At 41.5% G+C, this 12,183-nt stretch overlaps 1 protein-coding gene across 3 annotated transcripts in view; it reads right to left on the bottom strand.

The window, feature by feature from the left end:
* Positions 1 to 12,183, bottom strand: part of pik3c2a (phosphatidylinositol-4-phosphate 3-kinase, catalytic subunit type 2 alpha) — an 82,262-nt gene that overhangs the window by 60,436 nt on the left and 9,643 nt on the right. For all 3 annotated transcript variants that reach the window (XR_008810411.1, XM_056282634.1, XM_056282635.1), the window contains exons 3-4: positions 5,337 to 5,434; positions 4,051 to 4,211 (exon numbers count right to left, since the gene is read on the bottom strand). Coding sequence is in view for 2 of the 3 variants with exons in the window: in XM_056282634.1 (XP_056138609.1) it covers positions 4,051 to 4,211; positions 5,337 to 5,434 (259 nt within the window). In the remaining variant the exon portion in view is untranslated. The remainder of the gene's footprint in view (positions 1 to 4,050; positions 4,212 to 5,336; positions 5,435 to 12,183) is intronic.

The raw sequence follows: 12,183 nt of genomic DNA, 5'->3' as shown, positions 1-12,183 counted from the left end.
ACAAAGCAGTTAAGATGGGTCAGGCCACATCACGAAAGCACTTTGAGGTGGGTGAGGGAATTTCCTGGTTGACACTGTCATTTTTGAGGGCTTGAGTTAAGAGTTGTCAATCCCACCTCGCCACGCTTTTACGATTTCACATATGGTTCTGGAATGTTCTTGTTGTGGTGAAATACTGGCACATGGAGCAGGCCAACACGCACACATAAATGTGCATCTTTTACACTCATGCATGTGCAGAAACTCCTAAATGCAGGGTTCAAAGCAAGAAATTCTATATAACTACCACAACAACTTGCTAGCAAGCTCGCGATGGAATACCAGCCAATGACTGAGTCAGATTAACAGCTCCGGTCCAGTCAGCCATCGGTGTAGTGAAGGATCTGTGAGGGACATGAACCCTGGCAGAGGCATAACAATGCGAAAAGTTGCTTGTGTGTTATAGTAACCAAGCGGGGTGGAGATGTTAGAGTAAAGATGAATTCCCCAATGACTCACAGAGCAAACACAATGATCCATTTCCAGAACACAGCTGAGCCGTCAGGCACAGATAAAGAGAACAAAGAACACAGAGACAGAAAATTAGTGAGTGAGGTAATTGCATGTTAGCAGAAAGTTGTTGTTACATTGGAAAATGTATTCCCCTCCACTCCATCGTTAAACTAAGTGCATGCTCTACAATGTTTCAAATATATTAAATATATTCCATTATTGTCCCATTCCATCTACACTCAACACAAATATCTTGTGGTTTGTCACTGAACGGTAGGGCTTGAGTTTCACCTATGACTGCATGTCACTACACAGACCAATGATTTCAAGACAGATTCATGTACATTTTTTGGATTTGCAGGTATTTCTCTCTCTCTCTCTAAATGATGTCTTTATTCTTCTCTCTTCTGTGTGAGTAATGTGAATGGTGTAATGTGTGCACGTGTAGTCTGTCCTCCTGCCAGGTCTCCATGGTGATGGTGGTTGCCACCTGGATGCTGCTTGTGTCCTCCTCATCAAATTCTTAATACATCTTATAGATCCAATATAATTTTGTTATGCTGTTTCAATGTTGTATCCTTCTCTCTCTCCTATGTGTGACTAAGGTTTTTTTCTTGTCACTCTTCCCGTGTATGTGAATGGTGTGACGTGAGTCTCCCCTGTGAGCATGTGTAGTCTGTCCTCCTGTCAGGTCTACATGGTGATGGTGGTCATGAGGCTCAGGTCCTAGGCTGTTCCGACGGCATCTGGACACTGCTTGGCATCCTCCTCATCATACTCTTCATATATCTTAAATTTCATTATAATTCTGTTATCCTCTTTCAATGTTGTATTCTGTAAATTGTGTTTTATTCTGTACACACAACATCCATTGCACGTCTGTCCATCTTGGGTGAGAGATCCCTCCTCTGTCGCTCTCCCTGAGGTTTCCTCCTATTTTTTTCTCCCTGTTAAAAGTTTTTTTGTAGGGAGTTGTTCCGTATTTGATGCAAGGGTCTAAGGACAGGACGCTGTATTTCTGTAAAGCCCCCTGACGCAAATTTGTAATTTGTGATATTGGGCTGTACAAATAAAATGGACTTGACTTACAAAGTAATTCTGAGCGAGAGCCAAGGGTGAAGGATTAAAGGTTTTTTTTTGTGCCTTAGACGATCCAACTTTTCTCTTATCATTCTTTGCCAACTTCTTATTCCTCTTTCTTCCTCTTCATCCCTCTGTTTCTGTCTGCCTCTCTACCGTGTCTTTTTTTCAACCTCTTCCTCAACACCTTCATCTATAATGCTCTCTCCGTTTTCTTCTCTGTGTTTCAGTAACTCTCTCTCCCCTGCTCTCTCCCTCCCTCCACTGGCCACAATATGTGAGGAATCCCCTGCAGCTTTGTGGTTCACAGCCAACCCTCTCAAGAACCAGCCTCTCCTCTCCCCTCTGTTAAAAGCAGGCAGTGTTTTGGGGTGGGTTTAGTCAGCAGAACCAGAAGCGAACAGGGACTACAAAGGAGATAGTGTGAGTTGTATGGAAAACTTGCATCCAAGGTGTTTAAGATTCATGATCATAGTTGCATTTTCACAGTTTTACAAGTGATTATTTTTTGTAATTTAGATGCTGCTCAATAAAGACTGTGCATATTTTGTGCATCTTGATTAGAACTGATTGCACACAAGTTGAGGAGGGACGCTGAAACAGAAATTCTGCCTTTTGATGCCTACCGTGCAGTAGCTATAGTCTAAAAAAAAAAAGTCAACCGTTTAAAAATGTGTAAGATGCCGCGGTATGATGGAGGGGGGAGGAGAGGGGGAGTGATGGAGGAAGAGGAGCTGAGACCGAGAGAGAGAACAAGGCCTATCCCCACTTTCTTTTCTTTGCCCTCCATTTCTTAGTTTGTACTTTGAGGAGAACTGAGGCCCATTGTTCCTGAGAGCAGATACTGCATGCGACCTTGGCCACAGCGCCCAATCAGAGGAACCCAAACACCAACTATGTGGGTCAGCATATTGCCTCGAAACAAGGAAGTCAACCAGGAACTAGGAACTGGAGAGTGCATGAGGAAAGGTGAATGTAAATGAGCAAACTGCAGAAGTGACCTGGGAACCATGATGAAAAGAAGTGAACACATGAGGTGAACAAAGATAAACTAAGAATTAGCATGGGAGGCACAGCATTCAAAGAAAAAGCTTATTAAGAATTAAAATGAGTAAAGCAAGAAGTTAACTTCTAAATGTTAACCACATAGATTGGGAGGTTCTGGTGTGGTGGGGTGGAGTGGTTAACTGAGTCAATTTCCACTTGCATGCAAAACTGACAACTTGCCCTCATGTCCAAAAACTGCTAGTGTGGACAATAGCATTAGACACAAGCAACTGCAGTTTACATGGCCTACTGTTATCCAAGGTCCAGACCAGAGGGCCAAGCAGACAGAAGCGGTGTTTGTCACACAGTTGGGAGTATGCTTCCAACACAAACGTTACTGGCTGCCAGCTTCAAAAGAGCTTGGCTTCACATCCTAATCGAAATGCCACTGAAAATTGTAGAGGTTGTGGGGTGTCCAGAAGACTAGCATTGAAGGGGCCGTGGAGGGGGCAGGGGTTATGAATGATATGACACCCATTGAGGGCTCTCCATACCATCAGGGGAGGAAACTAAAAATTCCATAAAGCCAATAACAAAATTTAAAAAAAAAAGCCCAAAAAAAACATGATCTATTTTTGCCCAAAACAGCTACTCAAGGGTGAGGGTACAACATTAATGTGAACAGAGAAGGAACGTAGTGTACTTCCCACGATATGAGGAAAAAAAGGAGAACAAAAAGAAAAAGGGAGGTGGGTGTGGGATTAAGGTGGTTGGCAGCTATGAAAGCTGCTTCCTCCGGCAGAGTTTTTTGCTTATCTCCAATCTGACAAAGGAACTCTTAAAGGGGAACTACAAGAGAGTTTGAGTTCTGCCTAATTAAAAGGCAAAGGGGCCGGATAAATCCAGCATACAATCTGTATGCTGGATTTTCAAAGTTTTCAACATCCTGCCCAAAGTCAAATTTCTGTAAATAAGAACTTGAACAGGCCCTTTCCAAAGAACAATGTATCTATTTTAAAATAATAATAATCATCATCATCATCATCATCATCATCATCATCCAATGTTCATTATTCCGTATCTTTAAATAAAAAGGATGCTTTCTGCACATGTGTTCTCATTTTGACTGCTAACTTTGGTTAGCTAGTTGTGTAGTCTACTTTAAAAACAGTCAGAATTTATTCCAATTCTGTGCTGTCAACCAGTAAATCAGAGCAAGTATCACTTTAAAAAAGGAACCAAACTATTAAACCTCCCTGGATAAGTAATAATATAATAAAAAGATGAATAAGTACCAAGTCCTACTTCCATCCATGCCAGTTGATTTGTGGACCACTTTTATATAGAACCAGAATATATATGTATACATATATGTTTTATTAATGTGAAAAGAGACTGTCTGAGACGTTTGTCCCTCAGTGGAAAGAAACAAGTAATTTTGATGGTACAGCCCCTTAGTTCTGCTGGTGAGATACTCTGGTCTGTACTTACCATCACAAGTAAAGGTGACTGGCTGTTGAGAGTCAGAAATCTCAATGGACACCTTGACAGAGCAGCCGCTATCTCCTCCATCATCCCTCTGGATGATGACAGGGCTGAGGACATATCCAGGGTTGGTTGACGCGTCGCTGTGAGGGAAGTTGGAGCTTAGGCTGAGAGAAAAACAAAAAGGAACGAGAATAGTCAGTGAGTATGAAAAAGCTGTTTTTTGCCATGTATTTTGCTCAACTACAGCAATAATAACTAAGGGTATTCTTTACGATGATATGTACCCTCAAAGGTATTATGGCTTTTACATGACATGCCAATGAATGTGTATGGTCTGAAACATTTTCTTCACAAAAGTGAACATACATAAAAACAAAAAAAGAAGGGATCACAGATTTGCTCAGTGGTTTCCAAAAGAAATAATGGATGCTATCTTTTGAACGGTGGGTAGTATACTAGAGCATTAGTGGAGAGACATAAAGAAAGTGGAAAAGGTAGAGCATGAGGCATACATGATAGGAACATTTAAAACACGCTGCCATAAAACTCTATTAAAAATGCCAATTGTAATGATGTTGAATAACCAATATATAACAAATATGAGGTTCACTTTTTTCACTCCAGGTGTTACCTGGAAAAAGCACCCATCAAGCACATTAGTCTATCACTCCACCTGTTCCTCATGCGGTGATATTGTTGACTAGACAGCTAGCACACCAAAAGATGATGATGAAACATGACTACTTCTGGGATCAGTTCTCTTACACCCTTACTGGACTCAAAAGTCGCTTTTCATCGCCAACTACTGCATGTGGAGAATGAGCTGACCAGTGGGCGGGCCACCCGGCAGGCAGGCACACAGACAAAGTATTGTGATAGTGGGTATTGACCGTAATGGGGACTGATTCCCTGACTACAGCTCCATCACCACTCCAACCTTACCAACTACTAGAAAGTGAAAAATTACACAGAGGCACAAAAAGGTACGGCGATGCACAACATGTATATAAGCACATCTAGAGCATTTAAAAGCAAGCTTTATCTTTTGACCAGCTATCACTTTACCAGGTTATGGTGATACATTTTCAATGGTAGATCTCACATTAAGCACTGAAAGCATTAAAATCTAGGATAATTTACATATTGTGATTAGGGTTACGTTACTTCCCAACAGCAGCTCAAATTTTCGCTAATAGATGACAAGTGAAACTCATCAGGATTGTTTAAATAAAATACAAAAAGTAAAATAGCGGCGGTAGGTAGGGTGAGTAAAGGAACATGTGTCTTACGCTGCTACATCTTTACAGAAGGCGACAACTTCTTGGTTTTGAGCTTCCATTTCCTCCAAGGCCAAGTTCCTGGTCATTCCTTTGCCTCTTCCCTTTTCCTACAGGGGCGATGACAGATCAACATGCACGCACATACACACACACACACACACACACACACACACACACACACACACACACACACACACACACACACACACACACACACAAAATTGAATGGCTGCTATAACAATGTAAAGTCAGAAACATGCACATAAAAAGTCAGTGAATTTGAAAAATATTCAAACAGAAGTATACATGCACAGGTGTCTGCTACACGGAAATAGGTGAAAAGAGATTTTGTGTGTGTGTGTGTGTGTGTGCCTTTCCAAGAATCTCTGCACACAAATGTAAGTGGGGTAAATGTGTAGTTGTAATGACTAATCCGTCTGGTAATCATAGTCTTTTATGTGTTCAGCCGACATTAACTCTTCACCCCAAAAAAAACAAAAACAAAAACAAAACAAAAACAAAACTCCCATCTGCAGTTTCCCAGTAGGTCCTTATCATGATTTGTAGTTGAGAATCATCTAACATGTCTGGGACTTAGTGGGACTTAAGTTTACTGAACACTTCAGTGCTATGGATCTGACCCAAGAAGTCAGGACAGACAAAAGCAAAGTTAGTCATGCACGCGCGCGCACGCACGCACGCACGCACGCACGCACGCACGCACGCACGCACGCACGCACGCACGCACGCACGCACGCACGCACGCACACACACACACACACACACACACACACACACACACACACACACACACACACACACACACACACACACTTCCCTTTGGAATAACTCTTGAGGGATTCTGGGAGGCAGAGTAGCTGCCGGGAAAGTCTCTGCTTGACTGCCAAGGGCCTAGGAATGCACTTCCTGTAGCACAGGAAATGAGAAATGCAAGAGCCCCGCCCCTCACCACGTCAGACTCCCTGCCAGCAAAAATGCCCAGTCATACCATATGAGTGTATGACATCACTCTTTGCTAGGACAGAGAGATTTGGCTTCGGGTGTAGCTGAAGAGGGATGGAGCGTGGTGAAAAAGTTAGGCAGGGTGAAAGAAATCTTTGGAATGTTGTAATAATACTTTATTTCTCGCCTCTGAGACTGGGAGAATGTGAAGTCCTGAGCTTTTTTGATAGGCCCATAGAGACAAGCGGCTTACTTGATGTACATGACAGTGAAATGGAAGGGGGGGGGGGTAATCATGCCTCTGCTTACCCAACACAATCATATCAGCAACTGTTTGAGGAGTATTATCATGAAGGATTCAAGTAGTAAAAATGGAGCAGTATACTTGATATGGACAATCGAGTTAACTGCAGTTTAAATGATTTCAGTTCATGTTCAAAAAACAAACAAAAAACCCCAACATACTGGAATACTGAAACATTTAATTGAGAAAGGCGGGGGAGTTCAAAAGCTAAAAATGGGAAGATTTAATGGAAGATATATATATATATATATATATATATATATATATATATATATATATATATACAAACCCCCCCCCCCAGAATAATAAGGCCTCTGCAATTTAAATCATTCGTGCTAATGATCACAACGTCAACATCCAGACTAAAAAACCTGCAAGTATTATCATTTAAGATAGAGTGGTGTAAAGTTGTTGTTAGAGCAACACAGTGACCTGACAGCACTGGCAGAGCATCTCTCAAAGTCAGCGTGAAGCTGGGAGAGGTGGTGCAGCCTCGCTACAAACCACCTGCATCTCACAGGAGAGAGACAGACAGACAGAGAGAGAGACAGAGAGAGATAAAAAAAAAAAAAATGAAAAGGTAAAATGTTGGAGAGAATGGTCAAAAAAAGATAAGGTGAAAAGCGAAAATGAAAGAGAAAAAGAACGGAGGCGACAGCACATTAGTAACGTGTATGTTTTGAGTCAGGATTGTTGCATCAAAAACAAACACAGGGCAGATAATCAAGAGAGGTTGTCTTAAAGCAACATGTGTGCGCGCGCGCGCGCACACACACACACACACACACACACACACACACACACACACACACACACACACTGGGTTGCGCAGTGTTTGTTTTATTGGGCTTGACTGCGTACAGTGTCGCCACGGATTTAAAGAGGTTCTGAATAATTCTCTCAACGAGTCTGAGGCGTGACCCCTTGTTAAATAGATTCTCCGATACGTTAGGCAGGGTTCCAGCACATTTACAGCGTTTAGATTTTCTCATTTTCTACGCATTGCTGATCTTATCCCGGGTTGTTTCACAGCTCTGAGGCTCATGACAGAACAGACAGGCCTAATGGTTTATACGTAGCCTGCCTCAGGGTCAACTTCCTCACCATGTGGTGGTGAGGTCCCAGATTATATAGCCATAATACTTATTTTTACATGTGTAAAGCAATTTATATTATCAAATTCCTTTTTCAAAATCTCCAGACCTGCATAGAAAGCTTGATTATTTTATTTGGACAAAGGTCTGTGCTAGTGAGGTCAAGTGTAAAAAAGCAGACCGTTTGTTGCATTTAGATGTTAGATTATCTGTAACCTTACACCAATTTTCAGAAGGAACAGTTTTGTACTAAAATGGGATGTTCCCATTTTGACAACGGGGACACACTGCTTTCACAAAATGGCAGCTAACACAAACATGACAATAATAGACAGCAGGTATCCCCAACTCCTCGGCTGCACAAGGGATGATGACATTATCGATATGAACCCTCTAATCAGCATTTGCTTTATTTTCATTTGGCTGTGGTGGACCCAAAAGCTGGAAAATTGCCACATACAGCGAGAAATACGTAAATACAAAAGAAAATGTATCAGCTGAACTCATTGCCAAGTCTACTTAAAAACAACAAATAATATTCAATAGCATATAGTCCAAACATCACAGACTAGGCCTATCTGGAAATCCCTCATCCAGAGACATTCATAGAGAGTCACTTGAAGCAATACTGCAATGGTCAAAGAGCAAACCTGGGTTCCAGAGGCAAAATCTAAAGCCACCACACACACAAAAAACCCCCACTGATCTCTTATTCACTCATATAGTACTGGCACGCTCTGTCATGTCCATCTACCTCAGGCATGTATGTAAGTAACCTGCTAACATCTATTTCAGCATCTCTGACATATTTTTCCCCCCGCGACCTTGATAGCAGGATAAGCGGTTTGGATAGAGGACGGATGATATACTCTGTGCACAATTGCACTTTATCACCTCTTATTTCACCCTTATAAGTCAAATCCTTGTGCATATATCTGAAGATTGTTGTGTTGTAGCGTTGTTATTCTATGTTAAGTACACTGTGAGAGCCACGAAACCGGACTCAGATTCCATGTAGCGCAAACCTACATGGCCGATAAACATGATTCTGATAGTATTTAAGAGATATCTAATAAGAAACAGACAATGGTTGGCAGATGTGCTTCCTCTAGTTTGCGGTTGGGTGCTCAGCCATGAAGACACTTGAGAAAAAAGATACCACAGAGTGGCTCAGGCAGCACGCCAGGCTGAAATAAAATAAAGGTTCAAAAGGAAATCCCCTCATATCTACCGTTTTTATTTTAGGCTGGGCTAACACATTTCGGCTATTACAGCGAAACGGTGAACATGAGGTGACGTCCTTTTGAACCTTTATTTTATTTGAGTATGGTGTGCCACCTCTGCCACTTTTTGTGGTACCTTTTCTCATTGAATAAGAAACTGCAGGTTATCAGGAAATATATATAATATGTCCAAAAGGGCTATTTAGTTTCAGAAATGAGCTATGTTGGAAGGACAGATTCTCAGGCCTCTGGTTAAACTGAGCTCTACTGGGATTTACACTGGCTTTGACTGGTTTAGGTGGCAACGCCGTCAGGGGAGAGGATCTGCACAGGTACGGTAGCTTTAGACTCACCATCTTCCACCATATCATCTCATCACTTGGATTCTGAAAGATGATCAAGTTTTTTTTTCAACTGCTTGTAATTTTGATTTTTTTTTATAGTTGGTTTTGATTTGTTTCTTACTCCATTTTCACTGTAAGTGTTTTTTGTAAGACTCTTGCTTTTTTCATCTAAACAAATTAGCTAATGCATCTCTTCTTTCATCACCAATCTTCTCCTCACAGTGACGATTTAATAAAGAAAGTTTACCAAAAACTAAGCATATATACCGTCAATACTTGTTATTCAAGTGCCTCCTATCTGAAGGAAGCCTAGATACCTCTCTCATTGCATCTTCCACAGTGCTTTTCAGATTTGCTGCCAATGAAACAAAAAGGTTATGGGGGCAAAAGACTACTTGTCAAGTTGGGCCACAGATACAATAGATTAAAATAGATTGTCTGATTGTTCTCTCTCTGTCTCTCAACACACATGCGCACACGCACACGCACACACACACAAAGTCTTAACTGGACTAGGGCATGCTACCTGCCACAGTTGGCTGTTGGTAATGCAAAGCCCTGCATGCAGGTAAACCAATCGAAGACATCAGTGTTGAATTACAGTTCAGACCCTGTCATGAGACACCTCCTCTCCTCTCAGTATATCGCCTTATATTGTTTCCAATGAGTCCTATCCAGCTTGCATCCCTCATAACACACAGCACAGTGAACTAACCTCTTATTCCATCAGTCACAGCAGATGATAGTGAAACTGGCTGGTGAATTTTAGAATCCATCTTACCAGCCAAACAAGGGTTTCGAAACAGTACCTACCTGACTGTTGGTTCCCTGCCAGCAGTATGTAGAGGATTGACTTGACATCCACTGCCAAAATTTACCTTCAGCTGGCTATTGGGGGAAATATAACCTACATGACAGCCTTTTTCTAAGACAATCTCCAGAGATACTTAGTGACTTGAGACCATTATGTATACCACCTGCACTTAATAGACTGTAAATGCACTTGACTCTCTACAGCAGTATTACTGTGCGAGAAGCATGAGAAGATGCTAGCATGCTGCACCAACATTTGTTTGGTAAATGAAATGAGCATTTTCAAAAAAAGGTATCAAACGCTCAATACTCGGTTTTGGTGGCTTTAAAGTTCAAATGTGAGAAACCAGCAGCTCTGAAAGCACAAACCCACTTCCACTTTTGATCAGGAACTGTCTGTCTGCCTCCCTGTTCCTGTGATAAATTCCAGTTAAACACTTCAACAACGCTTGTTGTTAAAGGGGTATGCTGACCTCTTTCCCTGGTATGCTCTTAGATAAGTTTGTCATTGTGTTATGCTGAGACACAGAACTATTTCCAATCTCTGTATGTCCTGTATTTATTTAGTTTCCAACTGTGCTTGCTCACTTTTCAGTACATTTTGTTTATATGAAGTTGACAGTACAAGGCAGCGCTGGATCAGCTCTAAAGCATTGTACCATTAGATAGTGAAACTATTCCCAAAATTGACAAAACAGCCGTGACACACAACTGAAAGCATGTTAAGTACATTTCTGCAACACTTGACATCAAGATCTTTAGTCTGAGACAGGGCCTTGGTCAACATACAGTCTCACCACATCATCCAAGCTTCTATGTGTCAAAGTCAAAGGTTGGGAGATGTGGCGCCATATGCCCAGTTATTCACCGCAATCCTTTTGTTATCCATCCATTATCCAAACCGCTTATCCTGCTGTCAGGGTTGCAGGGATGCTGGAGCCTAACCCAGCAGTCATTGGGTTGCAGGCAGGGAGACACCCTGGACAGGCTGCCAGGCCAATATATATATATATATATATATATATATATATATATATAGAGAGAGAGAGAGAGAGAGAGAGAGAGAGAGAGAGAGAGAGAGAGAGAGAGAGAGAGAGAGAGAGAGAGAGAGAGAGAGAGAGAGAGAGAGAGAGAGAGAGAGAGAGAGAGAGAGAGAGAGAGAGAGAGACACACACACACACACACACACACACACACACACATACTATACATACATACATGCATATACCGAGCTGCACATAACTGGTGCACAGGTGCGCATGTGTGGTCAAAATAAATGATGCGCAGCAGATAATACCAAAAAAAAAAGCTGCTTTTGCATACCAACGTTTTTGGGACACAATTACTGACTGAAACAACGGGATTTTCTCCATATACCACTGGTAAGAAAGTCATTATGACAAATGTGTCAATCTTAATAATCAGTTGTTAATCATGAAACTTTTAGCCTTCGTTCTTGACTAATCCATTCATTTCGATATTTTCAAACCCCTAACTGCGAACTGTGGAACTAAGTTTTGAGTGTGTTGGAATGTGTGGTGCAATGACATATTGATGTGCTTACGGTGCAATTCGAGGGTAATGAAAGCTAACAGGGCAGAGTCTAAAGAGGTAGAGAAAGCAGGTGTGAATGATGTTAAAGGCAAGAAAGAGCTAGGGGCATCCCGAGGCTGTGTGCATCTCCTCTTGAACATTTAAATGCACATTGCTGCTGTCATATGAAGACCTTGAACGTCCAAAATATGGATGTTTCAGAGATGGAAAAAGAAATCTGTATTTGACACTGTTACATCTGGCCATTTCTTATAATACACAGTGGGTTTGGAAAGAATGTATTTTTTCCTTGGGTTGTGATATATCTGCTAAACCTAGGAAGGACTTAAGTAATCAGATTTTTTTTTCACTTGTGGCCCTAGTCCTCACCTGTAGATTACCTACATTAACACTACTGAAATGATATAGAATAGATTGCCCCAACATAAAAGCAAGATTTTACTTTGGTACAACAACAAACTTCTCCACCTGTTTTCCCCAGTGGCAGTCAAGCTCAAATATCAATTCTTTCTACCCAAATACAAAATCCTTTCTACTCCTTTCCCTTTACCCGGTACTTGT

The sequence above is a fragment of the Lampris incognitus genome, chromosome 6 (genome assembly GCF_029633865.1).
Source record: "Lampris incognitus isolate fLamInc1 chromosome 6, fLamInc1.hap2, whole genome shotgun sequence".
NCBI classification, from domain to species: Eukaryota; Metazoa; Chordata; class Actinopteri; order Lampriformes; family Lampridae; genus Lampris; species Lampris incognitus.
This window is presented reverse-complemented; position numbering and strand designations above follow the sequence as displayed.